We start from the raw sequence: 23,817 nt of genomic DNA, 5'->3' as shown, positions 1-23,817 counted from the left end.
CTCGGCCATTCCTAAAATATTTTGATATTTACTTGCAGAGATACGATCATAAAAATTAGGTAGTGGTATGCTAAAACCCATAGGGCTACTGTTGGGTGACAGCTAACCCAAAACAGGCTTAGAACGAAAACATACCGCCGCCGCGAACTTTGCGGCCACCGAGGAAGAACATCAAAAGTGATGAGGCAAACAGACCGATGGCGATACCAAGAGAAATGTTCAGCAGCTGAGCACCAATTTGGAGACCAGAGGTTACTTCGGAGCCCTGAGCGCTTGTGTTGCTCTGAGGGTTCTTAGCGAGATTCCATAGAGTCGCCTGATCCGGCGAGCCCGTCATACCTGTAGGCAGCTGATATAAAATACCAGGCACAGATACAACGAAGCTGCGACCGTCAAAGAAGCGCCCGTAGATGTTGGATAGAATGCCAACCGTGAATGAGCCCATAGCCGAGTACAAATACGTATGGTCCTTGAGGACCTCGGGGACGGGGCAATGGCCATCTGATTTGCCCATGCAGTCTGAATTTACATTGTCCGCAATCATAGCAAAGTTGCTGACAAGCCAGCCACAGATGGCAATCAAGATCATCACAGGGAACTCTTTACGTGTTGCTTTGGCTTGGTTGCGCAAAGATAATAGCGTGGCATAGCCAGGTACAGTCAAAAACGCCCATGCAAACGACGGAGATCCAGACTGACCAGGTGGTGTGTTGTACCAGTGAGGGAAATCGTCACGAGCTGTGCATTCAATTTGAAAAGTGCGACTTCCCATTAGCGGTAAAGCACCAATCATGATGCCTAAGCCGAGCAAAACTGAATAAATAATCGCATACACGAGACGCACTGAGCCTGATACGAGGTTTTTGGACTGAAGCTCTAACGCAGCTGTCAGGACAATAAAACCTGGTAGAATCAGCACGATTGATCCTGCTACAACCGCCTTATAGCAAAAGTAGCGACCATAATGAACTTGATCATTCACATGAACTTGACCGATATGGTGCAAACCCATCGCAATAAACGAGTTGAGTGTTGCAAATACGATTTCAAATACATTCGAGTACAATTCAGAGGTCGTCGAAAGCTGGCAAAAGCACATGAAGGCACCGAGACAGGCAGATGCGATAGCATCGAGCAACGAGCCTTTGAAGCCCCACTCACCCACAGTAATAAAACCGGAAGCAAGACCACTGATAATAACAAGCTGCCATTTTGGTATCAGTGGCTTCCGGCGCATCAGAGCATCCAATTGCTTGGATCCCTGCTCTACGCCGATCTTGTCGTGGATGACTTTCCAGTAAATCGAGTGCATGTCCGTCAATTTAGTCAAGTCCACAACACTGCCCTGCTTGATAATTTTGGTCTCAGATGTGTGAGTAGCTTCATCGCCAAACGACAAAAGCATAACAGACGGGAAGTACACGCATCGACAATTAACTTCAAGCACATTTGCTGTGGATTGAATTTGCTGCTCAATGCGATGTGTTGGGGCACCGAACATCATCAATGCTCGTGAAAGCTTGAGCAGAAATTCCTGCCGTTTTAGAATTGCAGCAACATGCATCGTAATGAAAATTTCTTGCTTTTTGCTGCGCATCTTTCGACGACGCAGTTTTTTCTTCCACTCTCTCCTTGCGACTTCTTCAGGATTTGCGTTCGCAAAGTAGTCTGCTTTGTCGTCAGACGCTGAACTCGATGGCCATTTTCGATGTAACAGCTGCTTCCCAACATGCCCGACAGCATTGCCACTACGCTTGAGGGATGACGTCGCAGAGTTGCCAGCGACGGACTTGCCATCTGATTGAAGAAAGTACGGATTGGTACCATTGGTATTTTGCACATATGCGGCGAACGTATTGGGCGTCAAAGGTGCACCACTTGTCAAAGACTGAGCGGCGCGCATCTTCTTAGGAACAGGAGCAGCTTCAGCGACAATCTTAGCCGTGCGTCGAAGAGTCTTTTCGTTCATGTCGGGCAGCAGATACCGGTCCAGTGTGTAGCCAGCTCGAGTTGGATTCGGCCCTAGCTGCGCATGCAATGGACTCACAGCGCCAATCAAGTTACCTGTAGTGGCAATCAAACCACCGATAGTGCCAGCACCTGAGCGCGCTGCTTTGGGACGTTCGTCCATGACGTCCAAGCCGACATCTGCTGCCACATTTTTGACAACGCTTTGGCCGACACTTGAAGCTAAAGTGATATTCTGGTTGGCCAGGTTGATCAGACCGCCGCCTGTGCGATATATGGACTGCTTCGCTGGATCACGCCAAGATTCCGAGGAACGTTTTGATGCAGCAGCCTGCTTCAGTAATTTTGGATCCACATCCTCAATCGCTGCTTGATTTCCGTACGCATCGACCACATTATGGCCAATCAAATTGAGTCCGCCACCAAGGGAAGTCCCATTTTCAGACGTGATCACCGACTCAGGGGCTTGTGACTCATCCGCACGCGACTCTTCTTCATTTTGTTGGTCATAAAGTTTGAGAAGTTGACCAAGAACACCACTTGTTTCAGCAGGGCGCGCATCCATAGACTGGGCCGTCTCGAGGGCGTCGGGTGTACTGACTTCGGAATCAGGTAAATGATCCCGGTTCATGTCAGGTATGTGATCCACTTCATCGTCACTAGCCTCGGAATCAGCACGACCATGCAAAAGCTTATGAGCCCGCACCAGCTTCGCGGCCTCACGATCCATGGCACTCGGCCGTTTACGATGGCGAGTGCCACGAATGCCAGATGACGTTTTTACAGGAACACTTTTCAAGTTTGTGGCTTCTGACGTGAATAGACCTTTTTCTGACAAGTCTTCGTTATTTCGGTCGTTTCCACCAACGCTTAGAAGACGACGAAGTTTGTTCCAGCCTGTCTTTCCTTGATCTTGAATTTTCTTTCGTGAAGAACGAGGTGGTTTGGATGGCATGCCGTCCGTTTCGCCCTCAATCAGGTCGACGTTATCAAGGTCATCCATTGGATCATACGAGCCATCTGAAGTAGTACCCGGCGTTGTTAGACCCCCATCATCAAGACCAACTGGAACCTTTTCGGGATCTGCCTCTCCTGGGGGCAAAGTTGCAAGACCTGGCAGAAATGCCTCGTCACGTATAATGGCATGGCCAGGTGAAGGCTGCTCTGAGACTGCTTCACTATCCATGCCATCAAGTTCATCAGCCAAGGCTGCGAGACGGTCATGGTCGTCACTGTGGACTCCCACCACGCCTGTGCGTCCTAGCTGGTTGTCCATGTCGGTTTCATCATGATCGAGCACGTCCGGAATTTTGGGTTGTAGTCCCTCCAAGTTAATATTGCCTGGATGATTGGCACGCTTGATTCCGGTCGATTCTTTTAGTGAGTGCATTGGGCGGAACGTTGATGAATCGGCTGCGGTAGGTGAGACGGGTGGCTGCGAAAGCGTAATGGTAGGACCGCGACCATCCGTATGCACAAAAATACGTGCTGACCTAGATTGTGATCGATTAAGAGTTTCATTATGACTTTCAGGGCTAGCAACGTCTGGTCCCTGATGTTGTTGCACTGTCGCAGAAGGCTGCATAGATGAGGGAGGCGGTGAACCTGACAATGCTGACAATATGGGTGGCGCAGGATGTTCCATATTACGAAGTGGTATTTCTTCTTCGTGTACATCCGCGTTGTCTATCACCTCGTTAAAGGTGTCTTTGGAGAGGTCGCCTTCATGGCTACCATCTGCCACCTCGTGATAGACACGGTCACCACCATCAAGAGATTGTGGTAGATGAGACATGACTGGATATGTCAAATTGGTAAATCCAGTCCTACAGGCTCAGTTGACAATAAAGAACACTTTTGCGTATAGAACAATAGGATTTTTCTGGGCAGAAAAAGGGGAACGATGAGATGAAGACAACGCGAATTTGGGCGTAGTAAATGGAATGAAAGGCAGTGCATCAGACACTCATTCTGCGCCTCCATAATATACTTTAGCTAAGGTCGGTGTTCCTCGCAGATGCACAGCGTATCGTAAGCGAGCACGCAGTGCTCCACATGACTCAAGGCTGTGTTGAATGCAGGGGCCTTGCGGCAAGGCATTATCAAATATCAATTTTTTTCCCAAAAAATATTGCTACACCCCGAGCTGAGCTCACATCGATAGAGAAACACATGATCAGACATCAGACGCACTAGCTATAGGACTCTTTATGTGCAGCCAGGGCATGTATGTAATTGCTCCTGGACAAATGCATCGCATTCGAGGCAAAAATGTTGATGACACTTTGGACACATATATCTGGAGGAGGGGGCCAATGTCGAGTCCATCACAACATGTGACGTTTCATCCAAATTAGAAGGACGAGGCGGAAAAGGAAATGCACATGCGAAGCAGTTCGAGGGAGACGTAGTGGAGACTGCTTCCCAAGCCACAGGCTCATAATTCTGTACAGGAAAAAGATGGTGATAGCTGCGCGCCAAGTGTGTACTCATAATGATGGTTATGCCACATGTGGGGCAATCAGTTGGAACTTGGCACACTTTGGACGCACATCGAGGACACGTATAGCCTGCAGGAGCTGCGCCACGATCAGCATAGGAAAGCGACCGGCTTCCGGTCACAAGACGGCCATGGCACGCGCAGAATGACGCTGGTGTATGAAAGGGAATTCGTCGAGGGAACCCCATGACGAGCAAGTCGCATTCATTGGAATGCGCCAAATGAGACGATGAAGAAGCTTCGGTTATAACACGCGGCGGGACATGTTGCATCAAAAGCTCTTTATAGTGATCCTCATTCATGACAACATTGAAATCGCCACCAGTGCGCGCACATGCATCCTTCAAAACATGCATTTCTGCAGCGAGTGAAATAACAGACAGTTGGATGTGCTCGTCGACAAGCTTATCGATAGTATGGTATATGTTCCCTGGGTCGACAGAAGTAAGTGACGCCGAGATAAATAGGATCTCTCGGGTATTTGAGCTAGGTAAATGCGTGAGTGAGCTGAGTGCCATTTCAAGTGCATTTTGGATGCTGGGCTCGCCACGAGGTTCTAATTTTCGTCGGCTCGAAAGCACCGCGCCATGATCGAAAGTATTCCCACCCATGAGCGACAGGCGCTCAGCAAGACCGTCTCGAGCACACAAAATAGCCAGTTGCCCGATTGGATTTTGATCAAAGTAGTCTGCCACAAACTGACGCGCTAGCTGAAGCGTCAAGTCGAAACGCGTAGGCCGTAAGTCGCGATCTGACATGTCTTCGCTGAGGTCAAGGATCAAGACAAAATGCCGAATAATACCGCGTTGTACCGGCACACTGTCTCGCAGACTCCTGCACTTGTAAGGACATTACAATGCACTGGAAACGCACCTTTTGCGTTTATTTATATCGATCATTTGGCGCACGGCGCTCTCTAGGTTCCCGCTCTCGTCTTCTTGGACATGGTCCCAAGAACGTTGGTACGCAGCCTCCCAGCTGTAGGCAGTTGCTTTATGATTTTGCGCTCGTTTGGAAGACCCTAGGCGTGATGGACCATGTGAAGTACTGCCATCAATTTCATCAGCCTTGCGTTTAGTGTTATTGCTGCTGCGCTCAGCGAGTGCCGTGCGCACAGGCGCGTTGGGAAGCGAAGGAAGTGCATGGAACTCGTCGGAATCATCCGACTCATCTTCAACAAGTTCATCAGAGTCATCTAGCTCAGCGCCATCTACATAGTCATCATCGCGTCGTCGCATTTCCACACCCCCCCTTTCAAGATGGATCGCGCGTGCTTCTCCGACACACACTTGCCCACGCTGACGCGTTGCAACACACACTCACACTCGCTCATAACAAGCACACACACACACACGAGCGTGTCAAGGATACTTGCTTACGTGATTTCCACGTGGATGCCAGCACACGGGCCGGGGCGGCCGCTGCATCGTGATGATGGACTTAGCTGAACAGTCTCCACGCGGCCACGTCTGCTCTCACACTCTTCACGTTGGACGGCGCTGTCGCGGATCGTTTGGCAACCTGAAAAAGTATGAAGGCGTACTTACCGCGCACGGCGGCATTTGCATGGGCGCCGTCAAATGCGGAGGTGAGTGGCCCAGTGATGGCTACTGGCACCGTAGCGGGCGCGCTGGACGAAAGCTTCAACAATGATAGTGTGTTGGAGCTGTGGCATCTGAATGCGTCAGCAGACGATACCATGAACTTGTCTCCCACTATGGCCTCTTCAGTAAATGCCAATGGTCGATTTAATCGTCTAGGATGGGGCTTTGCCCACAAGGACAAGCCGTATGGTTTGCTTGCTGCTGGATTGGAAAATGGCGAGGTCGGCGTGTGGGATGTGGGTCTCATGCTTGACCCTCACACAACAGCACAGTCGCAAGTGCTGCGCAACTCTATGCACAAGGGTTCCGTGCGTGGCTTGTCATTCAACCAGCCGCAGCCAAACCTGATTGCCACAGGCTCTGTGAATGCCGAGATTTATGTGTGGGATCTCAAGGCTCCCAACAAGCCATACACTCCAGGGTCGCGCTCACAACATCTGGATGAAATTTCGAGTCTTGCCTGGAATGGACAAGTCCCATATGTTCTAGCCACTGCCTCAACGAATGGATGTACGACTGTGTGGGATTTGCGTCACAAGCGAGAAATTGCTGTATTGCGAAACAACAGTGCCCCAGCCGCTGCCGCGATGAGTTCCGCACGCAGTATCAGTGCACTCGCTTGGCATCCGCTGAGTCCCACACGTATCGCCACAGCGACGGAGGATGACATGAACCCAGGCATCGTGCTGTGGGATTTGCGGAATTCGCGTGCGCCAGAAGCAGTGCTCAGTGGGCATGAGCAGGGTGTGCTGGGTCTTTCATGGTGCCGACAGGACGAGAACCTCATGCTGTCATGTGGCAAGGACAGCCGAACGCTATGCTGGAATCCGCAGAGTCATGAAATTGTGGCAGAAATGCCACCACGCTCCAACTGGGCATTTGATGTGCAGTGGAATCCACGCAATCCTAACATGCTGGCCAGTGCAAGCTTTGACGGTCACATCATCGTGCAGTCATTGCAAAATATCCCCACCGAGGGAGAACAAGATGCTGGAGCCGTGTCGACGGCCAACATGAACCCGGACGACCTTTTCACAGCGTTGGGCAATGCACCGCCTCCCACGACTGGTGGTGTGCCGCTCAAGACGGCGCCCAAGTGGCTAAGTCGCCCCACATCGGTGGCATTTGGCTTTGGCGGTCAGCTTGTGACGATTCCTAAAACGGCACCGCATGGTGCTCAGAGTTTCCCCATTACCATCCATGCTGTTCACACCGAGCCGCATATTGCCGAGCGTGCGCGCGATCTAAGCGAGGCTCTCGACGCTAATACGCTTGTGGACTTTTGTGTCGCGCAATGTCAGAACCCCAATACGCGCCCGTCGGACATGGCGAGTTGGAAAACACTCCAGACGCTCTTCCATGTCGACTCTCGCGATGAGCTTGTAGAACTCCTCGGCTTTTCGAGAGACAGCGTCTCTGCGCAGGTCCAACAGGCCGTTGGCGCATTGGGCTTGCCAGTTCTGGAGGATGAGGCTCCGACCGACCAGGTAAACGCACCGCTGACGGATGACACAGTGCCTGCGCAGGACGAGGACCCGGCTGCTTTCTTTGACCAAGTGCCTGCCAAGCCCTTGACACCGCCACCGCCACCAGCGGAGCCTTTCCGTCTTCACCCGGGAGGCGAGCATGACCCTGACCGGCTGATCACCAAGTCGCTCATTCTGGGCGACTTTGAGAATGCTGTCTCGCTGCTGGTATCGCAGGATCGGTTCGCTGACGCTCTGGTGCTAGCGACGCGTGCGGGAGACGAGCTGCTCGTGAAGACACAGCGAGCGTACTTCAAACGCCACGCATCGCGGCTTCCGTACCTGCGACTGCTTCAAAGCATCGTAACGGAAGACCTGACGGACGTGGTGCAGAATGCCGATCTGGCCGAGTGGCAGGAGATCTTCGTGGTGCTATGCACATTCGCGCGACAGGAAGACTTCTCGAGCCTGGCTGAGCGACTCGGTCAGCGCCTGGAAGACAGGTACTTGCATTCTGTTCAAAATGGACAACGCACAACAGAGGCGATGGACGATCGGAAGAATGCCGTGTTATGCTATCTCGCTGCGGGCTGTCTTGAAAAAGTCATGTCGATGTGGATTGAAGAGATGCGTGAGGAAGAGCACGCGATCAAGGCCGGTAGCATTCAGAGTGACAGTTCGCCATACTCTGCCCATGCGGAAGCTCTCCAGACGCTGATGGAGAAGGTCGTCGTGTTTGAACATGCTGTCCAGTACACGGACGAGGACTTGCAGCTACCACCCGCCAACCCAGATGGCACTATGCCTGTGCGCGAGTTTAAGCTGGCGCCACTCTACAATTATATCCTCGAGTACGTGAATGTGCTGGCGGAGCAAGGGCTTGTTGATATAGCTCTCAAGTTCGTCGCTCTGACGCCGCCCGACTTTACGCCTCATGCTCTTTCAGCTCTCGCTGATGCCGAGTGGACACATGACCGCTTGCTGCGCGCGAGTCAGGCGTCTTCCTACGGGCAGCCATCGACAAATCCATACGTGCAGGGTGCCTATGGGCAGAGTGCCTATGGCGCGTATAGTGCACCAAGCGCGCCGAGCATGGCGACCGCAGCCAGCATGCCCAGCATTCCAACAGTCCCTACTGTCCCTACCGTGCCTACGGTGCCGACTGTGCCGACTGTGCCAACTGTGCCAACTGCGGCGCAAACGCTTGCACCACCACCTACAGTGCAGCAGCAGCGTTCGCGGCAGACTCCACCCGTGGCACAAATTCCACCACCCCCACCACACGTTGGTATGGGCACCACCACATCAACGATGCCAATGGCGCAGGCGGATTCTTCCTCGTCGCCATACGTACCAGCTTACAACACAGCGGCAGTGACGCCTGCGCAGCCGCCGCAAGCTTCCGCCTATACGAACACGGCTCCTCCCGTGATGCAGGCGCCCCCGCCACCCCCAATTATTGGTGCTCCCACTGCAGGAATGCCGAATTTGATGCCCGAGACCCAGGCGCCATCGATGGTGCCACCGCCGCCGCTGCAACGTGAAAAGGGTGGTTGGAACGACGTGCCTGCGGCGACGTTGCCACCACCACCCAAGCGTGTGCCGTCGGCCGCATCGTCTACGTCAGCGATCACGTCGCCCTTCCCGAATCAAGCGCCGGCCGGTAGCACGCCGATGTCAACAGCGCAGGGTGGGCCCGGTGCAGGACCTATGCCGCCGCCGCCACCGCCGCCTCGTGGACCACCTATGGGTGGACCCCCGCGCCCATCTAGTGCAGCGTCGTCTCATGTGCCGCCATCGCCACGCTCAGGCCTAGGCCTCGGACAGCCGCCTCGGGCTGCTGATTATGGTCGCCGCATGCAAGATGGAATGCAAAATGCTCCTGGCGGCGTGATGCGTCCACAGACGCCCACAGTGCCCGGTCGTCCGCCCATGGCCCGTACACCCAATACGCTTCGGCCGCAAATGACCGGCCCACCGAGTCAGTTTGCTGGACAACAAGCAGCAGCAGGTGCGACGCCGCGTGGCTTCTCACATGGCTCAGGTATGCCCATGACACCACGAGCAATGGGTAATGGTGGTCCCCCACAAGCACGTGGTGGGCGTCCCGGACCCCCGCCACGTTCAATGACACCGGCTGGCGGTGGCTACGGCGCGCCTCCGTCGACATCGACGCCTGGAACGAAGCCCGGATTCCAATACCCTCGAGGTGATCGTTCGCATATCCCTCCGCATCTAAAGGCTGTTTCGGACTCATTGATTCGCGAAGTCGCGAGATTGCGTAGCATTGATGCACAACCACGACGCATCCTTGACGATGCCGATAAGCGCGTTCAGCTGTTATTGGATCTGATGAACAATGGCCTGGTCGATGCGAAGCTGGTTCCTGTTCTCCAGCAATTGGGTAAGGCAATCGATGCGCGCCACCAGCAAGGCGCTCTATCGCTGCATGTCCAACTAGTCACTATGGCGACGGGCGATGTGGCAACGGCCCTTGTTGGAGTGAAGTTTTTGATTGCCAAGCTTACTTCATAAATCTGCCAACCAGTTAGCTGATGATGAACTATGTGTGCGTAGCAATTTTTTTTCGGATAGAGTATGGTGTGTGATCGTGATCGTGATCATAATGGCAAAAAGTGATGGTTAGATACGCCTGGATGCATGCTTTGCGTGCGGAATGTGGGCGTGGACTAGCACGCGCCGTTAGACATGGTGGGGTCTGTCGGTGTTGTGTGCTGGAGTGATCTGATGGAGCTGTGGAGGGACGAATCGCATGCGACGCACTGGTGACTGACTGACTGCGAAGGTCGGCGACGTATCACGACTCCTGCTTGTAGTGACCAGACCAGTCATTTAAGTGTGCGCTGACGACTGATCAAAGCTGGCCACGCATGGAGCAGGCTAGCTCGTGGGATTCTTCTTCGAAGTCCATCCCTATGTTGTCGTCCGGTTATGAGCAAGTAGGACCCGCATCCGTATCCGCGGCATCGCGACAAGAGGCTCAAGATGGAGCACGACCAACACAGGCTGCCCCCGCCCGAACAACTCACACGCAATCTATACCAGCTAAGCCTCTTTTTGAGCTAGGAAGGATCCAGTACGCTTTGCCGGGTCCCTTGCTTTACATCGCAGCAGCAGCTAACAAGCTTTTGCTGTGCATAGCTCCGGTGGATGCGACGCCTATGCGGCTTGTGTACCTTGACTTGGATGATCCCTCACGAACGCAAGAGGCCCTTTTGCCTCCGCCTATTCAGGCCCGTGGAGCTCGTTGGCGTCAGCCGACAGAATCAACGCGTGTGTTTATCGATCCTACCGCCCAACATGCGCTCGCGTGTACCGGCACGCACACATACTACTGGACACCAAGCTGGCCCCGCGCCCGACGCGTCCAACAACTCGATGGCGTGCCTGTAACAGCAGTGGGATGGGGTAGGCCACGAACTGACCCGCCTGTGCCATTGCCATCGCTTCCAGGCACGCGCAAATGGATATGGACGCCACCGGTCTTGCTTGGCACAGCACGAGGTGATCTAGTGGAAACGACCATCACAGCGCAAGTAGGCGAAGATCGTTTTGACTTGTTTGACCGCTGGGCGCGCAAGTCGGCCGGCTCAATCGATTATCCATTGGAACGAGGCACATACCGGTTGTACTCGCTCGCATCTGACGCCCATCCGATCACCGGCTTGTCTGTCGAGATGAAAGAGAAATGTGCTCTTATTATCGTCGCGACATCGTCAAGACTCTATGAGTTCGTGGGCGAAGTGTCGACAAGCGTATCGGCAGAGGCGAGTCCCGTGTTTCTACGTGTGTTTGACAGCTATAAGCAGAGCTTGCAGCCCCATTGGAAGACGGATTTACCACCGGGTCTGGGCACGCTTCTTACTGTGACGTCACCGGTGGCATCGCCACCGCACGGCTCTACAGCTCGTATGATGGCTTGGCTCACAGGAGCTGGTATTTACGCAGCGCAAATTGAGGCAGGCACAGGTAGCTCAGGGGCAGATCTAGTTGTTCTTCCTCGCATGACCGAGTCACCCATTGCCATGGGCCGCACACCTCTACACTATGTGCTTGTATATGCGGACTCGCTCGTATGCATGAATGCCCTTGATCCTGAGGTCAAGTATGAAGTCCCGCTTCAATTGCAAAGCCATGAGCAAGTCCAGGGGCTTGTGGTGGACTGCTCTTCCCACACGTGCTGGATGTACACGTCCATGGGCGGCATTCTAGAGCTGCTGGTCCACGACGAAGCGCGTGATATGTGGCACTTGCTCTTGAAGCGCCAACTCTTCGCGAGCGCGCTCAAGTTTTGCCGCGATGACGAGAGCAGGAAACAAGTCCTCGAAAACCAAGGCAATGCTCTGCTTGCCTCGGGCAATGCTCTGAAAGCCGTCGAATGCTACGCGGAAGCGCGTTCTCCCTCATTTGAACACGTGGCACTCGCTCTCATGGATGCAGCGGCAGACAACGCACTTCGCCGGTACGTGAAGTTGTGTCTCGATGCATTGCCCCGCACCGCACGCGTCCAGCGTCTCATGCTTGCCACATGGCTTTTGGAACTCTTTGTGCGTGCGCTGCATGTAAATGAAAAAGAGTCTGAGCAGCATCATCACCTCATGTCGGAGACAGAATCAATTTTGCGTCAACACGATGCCGATCTCGACCCTTCCGCCACGTACGCACTCCTAGCCCGACAGGGATGCATCGATGTGTGGATTACCTACGCAAATATTCGGCACGATGTTCGCAAGATTCTGCAGCACTGGATCGATCAGAAATGCTGGGACAAGGCTTTGCATGCTCTTAGCTCGCAGTCGTCGCCCGACATGTACTACCAGTTTGCTATGGTTCTTATGCGGAACGCACCTGAAGCGACAGTACAATGCTGGCAGCGATGTGCTGACTCTCTGGATATCGAGCGCCTAATACCTGCTTTGCTCCAGCACAAACCTGCTACAACGCACAGTACCGATTTTTCTCTCGTTTACCTGCAGTATATGATCGACGTGCAAGGATGCAAGAGCCCAGCGGCTCATGCACTTCGACTCACACGTCTCGTAGCTCGAGACAACGAAACGCCTGCTTTGCTCGCTTTTATTGAGAATGCCTCACCTGAGGCACTGGATCTTTCATATGCGCTACGTGTCTGCTCATCTGCAGGCCGCCGTGAGGCTTGCGTACGCCTCTATGCTCGAATGCACCAGTACGAAAATGCTGTACACCTTGCCCTAGACGCCGACGACGTCGACTTGGCGTGCCTGTGTGCCGATTTAGCCGCTGGCCAGCCTGCTTTGCAGCGTGAATTGTGGCTCCAGTGCGCAAAGTATGTGGTGCATACACAAGCAACTATGGAAGAGGCCATGAAGTTCCTCTTACGCACTGACTTGCTCACAGTCGAGGACATTTTGCCATTCTTCCCTGACTTTAGTGTGATTGATGGCTTCAAGACGGAGATTTGCGATACACTGGAAAGCTACGTGGCGCGCATCGGTGCGCTTAAAGAAGACATGGATCGTACATCCAACACGGCTGCCAATATCCAGCAGGACATCGAGCAACTATCTAAGCGTGTCATGGAAATCGACGCTGACCATCCTTGTCGGCAGTGTGGCGCCCCTCTCTTGGAGCGACAACTATACCTTTTCCCTTGCCGCCATGGGTTCCATGCCGACTGCTTAACCCAGCTTGTCGCACAGCACTTGTCGCCACAGCGTCTACGACGTTTGCTCCAGCTGCAGAATGAACTCAACGCTGTTACAGTCTCTACAGCTGCAGCTGATACACACTCTGCCTCACTGCAGTCATCTAAGGCATCGCCTCTACCTCTAAGCAACTCTCTTGAGCGACTTCGTGAACATGTGCGCCCACAGGCAATTGTCGATGCGATTGCCAATGGCTTCACCGTTGGCGTCACCAATAGCCGCCGAGCTTTCGTCCCTCATGACCCGAGCACCAGCCTAAAACACATTTCATCAAAGAACACACAGGATCAACAAATACTACAGCAACAACCACATCATCTTCATCATCGCGACTCAGACATCAAGTCTTCCTCTACGCAACCATCTGCGAGGACGGACGATGTGGACGAACGCCGTGCTGAGCTCAATTCCATCGTTGCTGGCACATGTCCCATCTGCACTTGGAGTGTACAAGAAGTGGCTGCGCCCTTCACGGATGACAAGGATAGCGAAGATGGAGACGACTGGCTGGTTTGATATGTAGTACCTTAAGCAGATACCAACTTAACACAGACCCATTTTGCATGAAATACAGCCTAAATTTTCATACCAAAAAAAAAATATACTTTATATCTTTCGCACTCACAAACTATCACTTCACAATCTTACAAATGAATAAGTATATTTGCTAATGACAGCAAGTTAGGCGAGAAGTGCACAAGAACAAATAAAAGCAAGTTTCGTATCTTGCCTCACTTTACATGCTCTTTAGGATACCCTCAACAAGAGCCCAGATACCCCAAGCACCTGGGTCTGGCACTTTTTCAGACGTCTCGCCAACGTAGGTTGCACGGCCAAGACGAGCGGTGAGGTCCCGCGTCTTTTCGGCGCCCTCCTTCGCGGCACTGACAGCGGCCTGCAGAGCATCCTTGGCATTCTTGCCGCTCTCAGCCTCCTTCAAGAGTGTGCGGCAGAAGGGGTCCAAGGCATCAACCAGGGTACGGTCACCAGGGCGTGCAGGCGTGTACCTGCTGAGACTCTCGCGCGCATGCTCAGCGGCAGAGGCCCAGTGCTTGACGGAAGCTGTCTCATTCGGGTCATTCGTGCTCTTTTGCAGACCCTGCACAAGACCGGTCAAGTAGATAGCGTAAAGCGCACCTGACGTGCCACCCATGTTCGACTCTTGAGCCTCAGTTATGCCCAGGACGGTCGCCGTGGCACGGTCAAGGGGAATCTGGTTCGACTCAAGAGCCTTCATAACACCTTCGGCGCAATGGCGAAGCGTCTCACCAGCATCGCCGTCGCCGACGACCGTGTCGTACTTGGTCATGATTGGCTCCACGTCAATCACCGACTTGCATACATTCTCAATCACTTTCTTGACAAGCTCAGCATCGCCATTCTTAGGGCCAACCGATGCAGCCTTGTTCTCTGATGGCTTGGCACCCACAGCGTGGCCTTCTTTAGCCTTCTGCTCGAGGATCTTAGCTGGCTCCTCCTCCTGCTCCTGAGCCGTTGGCAATGCAGCCTTGTTCTTCATGCCAATCTGTGCACCCATCCAGCCGGTAGCACCCGTAGGGGCATCAATGAGCTCAAGTACATCACTACCGTACTCCTGTGACACACGCTTGTGGTTCAGCAGCGAGATATTGAAACCAGGAGCGTTCAGAGAAGTCACATAGGTGCCAATGTGCACGCGCGACGGACGCATGTTCCAGTCACGCTCCAGCTGGACACGAGCCTCAGCAGCAATAGCGGACAGCTCCAAGCAGCTCATACCACCCAGGTTGTTGATGATCATGACTGGCTCATCGTCTTTGTTGAACTTAACGAACGAGCGCTCTGGGTCATCGTCGCGAAGAAGCATCTCAAGCATCTCCTTGATCAGATCCTCGGCAGACGGCTTGTTCTCAATGTGCTTCGCACCCGTCTCGTTGTGGATACCCATACCAATCTCAATTGCACTTTGGCTCAGAGCACCACGTTCCTCTGGGTCGGTCGAGCGTCCCGGGACGTGACAGTGGTCCAACGACGAACCGACAGTCACAAAGTTGTTCACCATAGAGCGGCCAAGACCGGCGACCTTCTTGACATCATCACCCTTCTCAGCCGCTGCGCCAATCACCTTAGCAGTGAATGCTGCGCCGGTAAGACCACGGCGGCCTACAAGACCACCCTTGCTGCGTCCAACCGACACGTCATCACCAACGATGACCATTTCGACCTCGCGGCCCTTCCCTTCGCCGGCAAATGCAGAGCGAGCCTTCTCAGCCGCAAGACCAAAGTTCAAGCAGTCACCCGTGTAGTTCAACACAAGCACAACGATGCCCTTGTCCGTTGGCGCAAGATCCACACCACTGCAGATCTGCGCAGAGCTTGGCGATGCAAACACATCGCCACTCACGGACACGGTGACCAGACCTTCACCGGTGAGGGCCGAAAAGGATGGCTCATGGCCAGCACCACCACCAGCAATGATGGCCACCTTGTCGCGTGGGTGTGCTGCATTGTAAAGCACCTTGTGTGGTGCATAGAAACGCAAGTTGGAGTTCGTTGAAGCCACACCGCGGCATGCCTTCTCAACGAGACCGTGAGGATCATCAAAAACGTGCTTCGTCGACATGATGGCTATAGGGACCGTGGTAAGGCCACGTACCCGCGCACAGGCACAACCTCACTTGGATCACGTGATAGGGCGGGACTTCTTGGCCGAAGTACCAGGTTAATTTGAATCCTGGCCGTCGGCTTTCTAGCTGCCAGCAACTGTAGACCTGCGTGATTGATAAGGCCGATTTCATTTTTTTCCTATAGGCAGACTCAACTATCACTCGCTGAATGAATTGTAATCAATCGGCATCTACTTGCTCGTGCCAAGCCAATCGCGCACAGTATCGGCAAACGAGACCATACACACCTGCATATGTTAGCACACCAGCCTCTAGCTTCTTCGTGAATACACACTGTTTGCCAGATGCCCAAGCAGATGCGCGGGCTCACACCCCGGTATAGGCCTCGGATACCGCTTTCCTTGTAAATATATGCGGCAGTATTGAGAATAGATGGCTTAGCTGGGCGGTGCTCAGCTGCGGCCTTGGACAATGATTGCATCTGCATAGTTAGTTCGTCACCACACAATCCGACAAAAAATCATACCTCGACACGAATTACCTCAATTGGCTGGTTCCACGTTGCCAGAGCGCCGCCAACTGTTGAGCAAAGCACACGCTCGACGTTGCTCAGCTTCTCGCCATCTGTCTTGCCCGAAAAACGACGGACTGGGGCCTCAGCCAAGCGTGCAAAGCCCATACTTTATTCGCAGTTAGCTTGTGTGTTTTATACCATTTCACGTACCGACTTCCCCAGTTCGTCATTTGACGAACAGCCACGGCATTCACGCCCTTGTTGATACCGCGAATACCCTCCCTCCGATAAATGTCGGCGAAAACCTTCCACGTAGACGGAGGTGCTTCTCCTGAAGCCATCTGCTTTTGGCGAGTAATCTCAGCTGTCTTCATACACGTGCAAAAACCCATCGTGGCGTATGCCTGGACAATGCCACCAGTCATGCCGCCGAATAGGCCAGCAGCACCAGGACCCATCCCGAGCGATTTTGCGACCTTCTGCACCTCGGTGGACGTAAAAAGCAGTACAGCACCTTTCGTCGAGGCCTCGATCCAAGCCCAAGGGATCAAGCCTTGGTAAAAACCAAGCACACCACCACGACTCGACACAGTCTTAAGCGCTTGCCACATCGTTTGCGTTCGGTTCGAAGCCATTTGCGTCTTTATCACCTCGAAGGGCTGACCAAGCGTGGTTACTTCAAACATGTTCATAACCGCACCTACGGCTATGTTCGACCACGAAAAACCCCCTTGTGCAGGCGCCATGATTTGCGTTACAAAAGCTACAGGGACGAATGATGTCTGTTGATTGAGATATGTTGCGAATGCTGGTGGTTTGCCTAGTAGGTTATTCTCATAACACGATTGGCTGACTCATGGTCTGGGGTCGGGTAACATGTCCTTCGCAAGATGGGACGACCTATTACGTGAAGTGATACATTTGCAGTTCTACCCACCCACCTACTTTAGCCCCCACAATATTTACACCGCAAAATTTAGCAATCGTGGGATCGAATTTATTGGGTAGATTCGCTGTTAATCTCAGAAAGCGCAATTGCGTAATATCGTTTTCTCTCATAGTCAGACGAACCACAAATCGTGTCGTTTGGAACAATGTCGAGCCAAAGTGTTCCGTCATCCATAAGCATATCCTCGAGTGTTTTTGCAGCACGGTCTTTCGTCCAAAAAGCATCCTTGGTTTCTTTTAACTTTTCTGTCGATGAAAGAATGGACTCTGGCGTCGCGTAAGGGATACCCACATAATCTCGCGGTGCAATATGTTTTAACGCGAGAAAGTTGAGGACATGTTTGGAATCTGTGCTAAGTTCACGGGCAACAGTTCGCACCATTTTTATTCCTTGCAAATCAAAAACTTCGTAGCCACACCCCAATGGTTCAAGCGCCTTTATACTTCGTTCAATATCGCTTGAGCTAATTTTCCATTCATTATCTTGTAGTGACTCAGTACAATAAGAATGTTTGCCGTGGCGGAGATGGAGCACACCTCGAATCAGAGCGTCCATTGTAATAATTCCCCCATTTTGTGACCGCGTGCTAATGCAAACGTCCACGATTTGAACGCCGAGCTCATATTGCCAGTCACTGAAACCCGTGAGTTCACTCCATAAATTCACCACTTGTCCAATTCGACCAGTATTACCAAAAGTGGTGGGATGCCCAGCTAAAGGATCTACCAAGAGACTCGCACACATACGTTGAAAAGCATGCCGAAACTCGGGATTTCGCCGAATGTCACGGCGGTGTCTGATAGCAAAAGACCTCAACGCACATGAAAACTCATCAAAACGTTCTCGTAGTTCATTAAGCTTTGCTTCGTTCCATTCTTGCGATATACATGAATATTGCCCTCTAGAAATCTTTTTCCTGTCAAGTGCAACTATACCTGGGCCGCGACGCATACCCATGCCGTCCGGGCGAAAATTACCAATTCAGCGTGCTGTGTAACAAACGGGAGTTTTTAAAGCGCACAGACCCTTCAGCGGGAATATTCACTAATAGGCCAGGAAAATCGAAATTGATTGGCCAAATGTTAAACCCTGAGCTATTTGTGGCTGTGTCAGAGTCCAATGTGTATTGGAAGCAATCAAAGAGAGGAGAAAAAGTAAGTTTGGTTGCAGGTAATGCAGGAAGTACTTTGATTTTTCGAGTTGGAATCTGGCGATGCGCTAAATTAGGGCCTATGACGTCATTCGATAACAAGAACTCATTTTCATACGCGTTTCCAGTAGGCATTCAAACTGCGTAAGTTTCATGTGACAGCGACTGTTTCCAACCATAATTACAGCCCATCACTTAATTCCACCGAAGTTAATTTGCTACCTCTACGCATCATCCCGTCTGGCACTAAGATGGGCTTGATACCTCAAGGGGCAAGTATGGACAACGAAGGAAACTCCTACCTTTTGGACTCATCACACTATAAACCAGGAAGTGACTATGCTGCCTCAGTGTCATCTGAGACTTCCTCAGAAAATAATTGGCCGGATCATGACACCGAAGACGCTTCATCATCAAGCACGAAAGACTCCCGTACGAAAACTAATGGGTCTGGAAAAAGAGCAAGAAAACTCTTGACTCTTGAACAGAGTCGGGTTTTGCACGAACTCCTTCAGCAAACATGTTTCCCTTCAACACAAGTGCGCGAAGCTGTCGCAGCGCAGCTAGGACTATCGCCCCGAAAAGTACAAGTATTTTTTCAAAACAAACGACAGAAACAGAGGAAGCGGTCTAATCTGAGCACCTCGCAACCAAAGGAAACAACACCACAAGCATTGATGCAAAGTCGATTTTCTCTTGCTGATCCAACTCAAGAAATATCGACCGAGTCAAGTAACATACCTAGAGGTCAGGTCGACCCCAGTGAAACGTCACCAGTGCCCCGCATTCTTCCACGCAACCACTCTAATATCATGTCTACTGCGCCTAATTTTGAGTCCCATCTACATCGCATGCATTCCCATGAAGTGCCATCAAGTCTACCTTGGATTCATCGACTTGCGGACCATCGCCGATTCAGAGACAGACACCCACCGTACTGGAGAGATCGCAGATACGAAAGAATGGAACCTTATAAATATGTGCCTCTGAAAGACAGGTCTAGTGTTGCCCCCGCCCCTTATTTTGACCTCCTGCCCGGCCGTGAGCCATCGTATTCTACACATACCGCGTCAAGGGTACTTCCACCAATTGTTTCAGACATTCGCTCTAGCACAACAAAACTGCCAAGTATCGACGAACTTGTTTCACATTCCGCATCGTAACTGTACGGTTTTTGTATGAGTTTGCTGTATGGTTTTTACATGTATGTGCGGACATCATGAGCCCCTTGGTGGCAACTAGAAAAAACTGACTTTGATGACCCAAACTATAGTAGCGACAAAGCTGCAGATCCCATGGAAACACTCTCCCCTCAATACCATGATTTTGAATAAGTATTCGGTACATTTTGTCTCATGACATCGGTAAACTATCCAAGTTTGCATGACTTTATCGGGAAAATTAATAGGATATGGTTCACGAGCACCGCGCGGGATGCAGCCCAGGTCGGAAGTCTATACAACTATGACTCACTCATAATGTGCTGTTAGTACTTGGTCTCTTGAAAATTGGATCGTCGTCCCAGATAGACGGAACAATGTTATACTCGTCTTGGGACAATTTGTGATAAACAACGCTCATTGTGAAGGGAACGTACATAAATCACCGAAAGGCGAATTGAGACTAGAGACGTGAAAACCGTCAACTTAATTTGAAGTTAGAATCGTAAATCTCGACTAAAGTGACGCTTGCATGCATAAAAGCCGCAAATCAGAATGCTTTCGGAATTTCTGCGAATCGGACTGGTCGCCAGTGCAAAGTTTAATTATTTAACATGCAGCCAAAGACATTTGTCAACAAATTGTGGCAAGTGGATCAAGCCATCAAGCGCAAGTTTGGGCCGACGAATATGCGACTAGCACGCAACCACATTTCCGTGCATTTCAATAATTTCACGCTGACTATTTAGATTGAGCATCCTCAGTGTGTGGACATGTATGTAGACTAGGAGATGACCGTGTCAAACAAACGTTTCTATTTCTGATGTATCTGCTATTCATTGCGTGATCGCATGGCCGAAGAATACCGAACATGAGCGCAGAACAAGCAGTTCTTAGAGATCGTGGTTATAGCACAAGTTTCATCCATTAGATATACATTATGCGCCGAACCCCTGCAACTCCACCGTAACTGCACTATGGTGGCATGATTTTACATTGGCCCGTAAGCATGTAGGCAGACAGCGTTTCACCATGAAAATGTGTGACGACTTATAGAGCAATCCGGCTTGCCGCTCAGCAAAGCAAGCCTAACGGAAAGAAATAGAGGCAACGGGGATCGTGTGGAGGAAGGTGAGGCCGCAACAGCAGTTTGCCAGCGTAAATACCATGTTCCGAGTTGCGAGTCGGCTATCGCGCAATGGCTTGCGGCAACATCATGTGCAAACGAGGTGGTTTCGGACGGAAAACCTAGCCTCAGATGTATTCACTAAATCGACACCGAGTCTGGCCGAAAGAGCTGCGAAATCTGAGAGTTTCCTTGCTGCTCTCAGTCCCGCGGACCGGAAAGCCGTTTCATCGATGCTGCGCGTAGATCATGCGGGAGAGATTGCAGCTAACACCATATATGAAGCACAAGCGGACGTTTTCGGATTCCGTGGAGATCAAGTGACAAAAAGGCTCATGATGGAAATGTGGGACAACGAACGGAAGCATTTATGTGCAGCATCTGCGATGTTGGACGAGTATCGGACACGGCCATCTGCCTTAACGCCTGCGTGGGCATTAGCTGGTCGAATTCTAGGAGGATTTACGGCATTGCTTGGTGAAAAAAGTGCTATGGCATGTACAGAGGCAGTTGAGACTGTTATCGGTGAACACTACGATGAGTACGTGGCCCATACGTTCCTGTATCCAGCTAACCCCTTAGTCAACTTCTTCATCTGGAGCAGATTCGCGAGAAACTAACGCGGGAGTGTGACAGAGACGAAGCGGCTGAATTTGAACAGGTCATCGATCTTCTGAAGAGTGTCTTGATCGAGTTTCGCGATGACGAGCTTGAACATCTTGATACTGCCGTCGATCACGACTCCCAGCAGGCACCTGCCCATGCATTACTCTCGGCTATAGTAGAGTATGGATGCAAAGGCGCGATCGAGGTTGCGAAGCGGATTTAGATGATGTCTGCACCACTTCCGCGTGACCACACACGGACCAAAGCGCGTGTGCCGTCTTCTTGCTTGGGACCCGTACCATCCGGAAGTATGCGGTACAGGTGCTTGGTTGATGCGGGCATGTATCGGTCAAGCAAGAAAGGCTGTAGAGCTTCATTCGAGGATGACGTGGTGGCCGCCGTGGGCCGAACAAGCGCATATACGCCGATTTCGCCATCACAAGCCGCGGCGCGTCCGCTGGGTAGTTCATTTATCGAGACCCAAACATCAGCTGTGCGTAGCAAGTAGCGAAACAGTCGCTCGTCACCTTCGTCCACGGTTCCATGTCCACTTTGCGCAGCGCAAGCGTCAGCGTGCATAAGCGTAATTAGTGATGCGGAATTTGACGCGCAAAGATGACGCAGGTGACGTAGGTGATTGACTAGCTCCATGTAGATTTGTTCTTGAGAGCCATTCATGCACCATTGGAGCGTTGAAAGACTATCGATCAATACGAGCGTTTGCGCTCTTTTGGTCGAGTGTAAAGATGACGAAATGTGTGCACAGTTAGAGGGCAACGTATGTGTTTCGTTGACTGGCACAGCTTGCGAAATAGCATCATAGACTTTTTTCAGGAGATGGTGGGCGTCCTCCAGGAACGCCGCGACATCAATGTAGCGGAATTGTTGTGCAGAGAGAGAAACACCCTGTGGTGAGTACGCAGCGTTACACGTACAGCCTTACGAGCTATATGCATGAGATGTGCTTGGCCATCTGCACGAGCGCTGACCCAAATCACGGTGCCTGACTGCTGGAGTGTCTTGACAGCATACTGAAATAGGATGAACTGGCCATGTGCGTCCAGAGTGTCAGACACGTGGATATGTGCATCAACAGGAGGCAGCATAGTACCGCCGCTGTTTGAGAACTCGAGCATCGAAGACAGACCAGACATGGCCCTGGGGTATAAGGTGAGGTAAGTGACCTGCCTAAGAGAATGCAGGAATCGAGTAACACTAATGCAACGGTTCGTTTATTCGTCGACCTCGACCAAATCGTCCCTTGAATTGCGACCTCCACTGACTCTTCGACGATGAACGACGCTTCGCATCCGCGACGGCGGTTCGTTCGTTCGGACAGTACGAAGGATGAAGGCCCTATGATGGGGGGTATTCCTACTAGTGTTCTGGAAGATCCGCTACTAAATGTTGCGATTGATAGTTTGCTACCGAAGCATTACAATTTTGAAATCCACAAAACAGTACATCAAATCCGCAAGTATGAAGCGACGTGTGTGGCGTTGCAAATGCCCGAAGGCCTCACCATGTTTGCGACGGCTATTGCAGACATCATTGAACGATTTACAGGTGCTGCTTCTGTGATTATGGGTGATGTAACATATGGCGCTTGCTGCGTTGACGACTATACGGCGTTAGCACTGGGATGTGACATGTTGGTCCATTATGGACACAGTTGTTTGATCCCAGTAGATCAGACAATGATCCGTACACTTTATGTTTTCGTGGAGATTCAAGTCGACACAACACATCTTTACCAAACGATCCGGGTGAATTTCCCTGCTGATCGGGCATGTTTCCGTCAGCGAGTCCTCACATCGCCATATGAGCAAGCGACGCATGCGGCATTGCCTGTACAAGCGCAGGAACCAACGACGTCAAAAAAACAGCCTACCCATATCGCACTTGTCGGTACAGTCCAGTTCATCGGGGCAATTCAGGCCATTCGAGAGGCACTTACAACATGTCCGTCAGAGGATGACATTTCTGCGCGCAAAGCCATCGCGCCAAAAGAAGAGAGCGAAATCGCAGGGGCCGAACATGATAACAGTATCTTTGGAACCAGCGGCGCACATGGCGCCTTCAAAGCGAGCGTACCGCAAATTAAGCCGCTAAGCCCTGGCGAAGTCTTAGGATGCACATCGCCGAAACTTGATGCTTCAGATGTTGACGCAATTCTGTACGTGGGAGACGGACGTTTCCATCTCGAGTCTATTATGATTGCAAATCCGCGCATACCTGCATTCCGCTATGATCCATACACGAAGCGGCTGCAACGCGAGTTGTATGATCATGCAGAAATGAGACGGCTTCGGAAAAAAGCAGTTCTCGAAGCACAAGCGACTCTGGAAGATGCATCGCTCCCGCGTGGTTAACCGGAAATGACTGCCAATGCCGCAAATCACACCGCGGGGCCCAACCCCCTTCATCTCGTGCGTGGGGTCTCATTCTCGGCACACTTGGTCG

At 51.8% G+C, this 23,817-nt stretch overlaps 10 protein-coding genes across 10 annotated transcripts; 4 read left to right on the top strand and 6 right to left on the bottom strand.

Moving 5' to 3' along the window:
* Positions 1-118: 118 nt before the first annotated feature.
* MGL_0774 (uncharacterized protein) lies at positions 119-3,763 on the bottom strand (the record flags this gene model as incomplete). The annotated part of the gene is made up of 1 exon (XM_001732129.1): positions 119-3,763. The coding sequence occupies one exon, from the start codon at positions 3,761-3,763 to the stop codon at positions 119-121; it is 3,645 nt and encodes a 1,214-aa protein (XP_001732181.1).
* Positions 3,764-4,176: 413 nt separating this feature from the next.
* Positions 4,177-5,226, bottom strand: MGL_0773 (uncharacterized protein; the record flags this gene model as incomplete). Its single annotated transcript, XM_001732128.1, has 1 exon — positions 4,177-5,226. One exon carries the CDS (start codon positions 5,224-5,226, stop codon positions 4,177-4,179), a length of 1,050 nt encoding a protein of 349 aa, XP_001732180.1.
* Positions 5,227-5,999: 773 nt separating this feature from the next.
* Positions 6,000-10,073, top strand: MGL_0772 (uncharacterized protein; the record flags this gene model as incomplete). Its single annotated transcript, XM_001732127.1, has 1 exon — positions 6,000-10,073. One exon carries the CDS (start codon positions 6,000-6,002, stop codon positions 10,071-10,073), a length of 4,074 nt encoding a protein of 1,357 aa, XP_001732179.1.
* A 401-nt stretch (positions 10,074-10,474) lies between these two features.
* MGL_0771 (uncharacterized protein) lies at positions 10,475-13,759 on the top strand (the record flags this gene model as incomplete). The annotated part of the gene is made up of 1 exon (XM_001732126.1): positions 10,475-13,759. The coding sequence occupies one exon, from the start codon at positions 10,475-10,477 to the stop codon at positions 13,757-13,759; it is 3,285 nt and encodes a 1,094-aa protein (XP_001732178.1).
* Positions 13,760-13,979: 220 nt separating this feature from the next.
* MGL_0770 (uncharacterized protein) lies at positions 13,980-15,845 on the bottom strand (the record flags this gene model as incomplete). Its single annotated transcript, XM_001732125.1, has 1 exon — positions 13,980-15,845. One exon carries the CDS (start codon positions 15,843-15,845, stop codon positions 13,980-13,982), a length of 1,866 nt encoding a protein of 621 aa, XP_001732177.1.
* Positions 15,846-16,369: 524 nt separating this feature from the next.
* MGL_0769 (uncharacterized protein) lies at positions 16,370-17,109 on the bottom strand (the record flags this gene model as incomplete). Its single annotated transcript, XM_001732124.1, has 2 exons — positions 16,370-16,529; positions 16,574-17,109. The coding sequence occupies 2 exons, from the start codon at positions 17,107-17,109 to the stop codon at positions 16,370-16,372; spliced, it is 696 nt and encodes a 231-aa protein (XP_001732176.1).
* A 251-nt stretch (positions 17,110-17,360) lies between these two features.
* On the bottom strand, positions 17,361-18,056 carry MGL_0768 (uncharacterized protein; the record flags this gene model as incomplete). The annotated part of the gene is made up of 1 exon (XM_001732123.1): positions 17,361-18,056. The coding sequence occupies one exon, from the start codon at positions 18,054-18,056 to the stop codon at positions 17,361-17,363; it is 696 nt and encodes a 231-aa protein (XP_001732175.1).
* A 2,733-nt stretch (positions 18,057-20,789) lies between these two features.
* MGL_0767 (uncharacterized protein) lies at positions 20,790-21,368 on the top strand (the record flags this gene model as incomplete). The annotated part of the gene is made up of 1 exon (XM_001732122.1): positions 20,790-21,368. One exon carries the CDS (start codon positions 20,790-20,792, stop codon positions 21,366-21,368), a length of 579 nt encoding a protein of 192 aa, XP_001732174.1.
* A 205-nt stretch (positions 21,369-21,573) lies between these two features.
* On the bottom strand, positions 21,574-21,933 carry MGL_0766 (uncharacterized protein; the record flags this gene model as incomplete). The annotated part of the gene is made up of 1 exon (XM_001732121.1): positions 21,574-21,933. The coding sequence occupies one exon, from the start codon at positions 21,931-21,933 to the stop codon at positions 21,574-21,576; it is 360 nt and encodes a 119-aa protein (XP_001732173.1).
* Positions 21,934-22,646: 713 nt separating this feature from the next.
* On the top strand, positions 22,647-23,726 carry MGL_0765 (uncharacterized protein; the record flags this gene model as incomplete). The annotated part of the gene is made up of 1 exon (XM_001732120.1): positions 22,647-23,726. The coding sequence occupies one exon, from the start codon at positions 22,647-22,649 to the stop codon at positions 23,724-23,726; it is 1,080 nt and encodes a 359-aa protein (XP_001732172.1).
* Positions 23,727-23,817: the final 91 nt, after the last annotated feature.

This window comes from Malassezia globosa (assembly GCF_000181695.2).
Source record: "Malassezia globosa CBS 7966 chromosome Unknown mgl_sf_1.2, whole genome shotgun sequence".
Lineage (NCBI taxonomy): Eukaryota > Fungi > Basidiomycota > Malasseziomycetes > Malasseziales > Malasseziaceae > Malassezia > Malassezia globosa.
The sequence above is the reverse complement of the archived record's forward strand: the minus strand, read 5'-3'. Positions and strand labels throughout refer to the sequence as shown.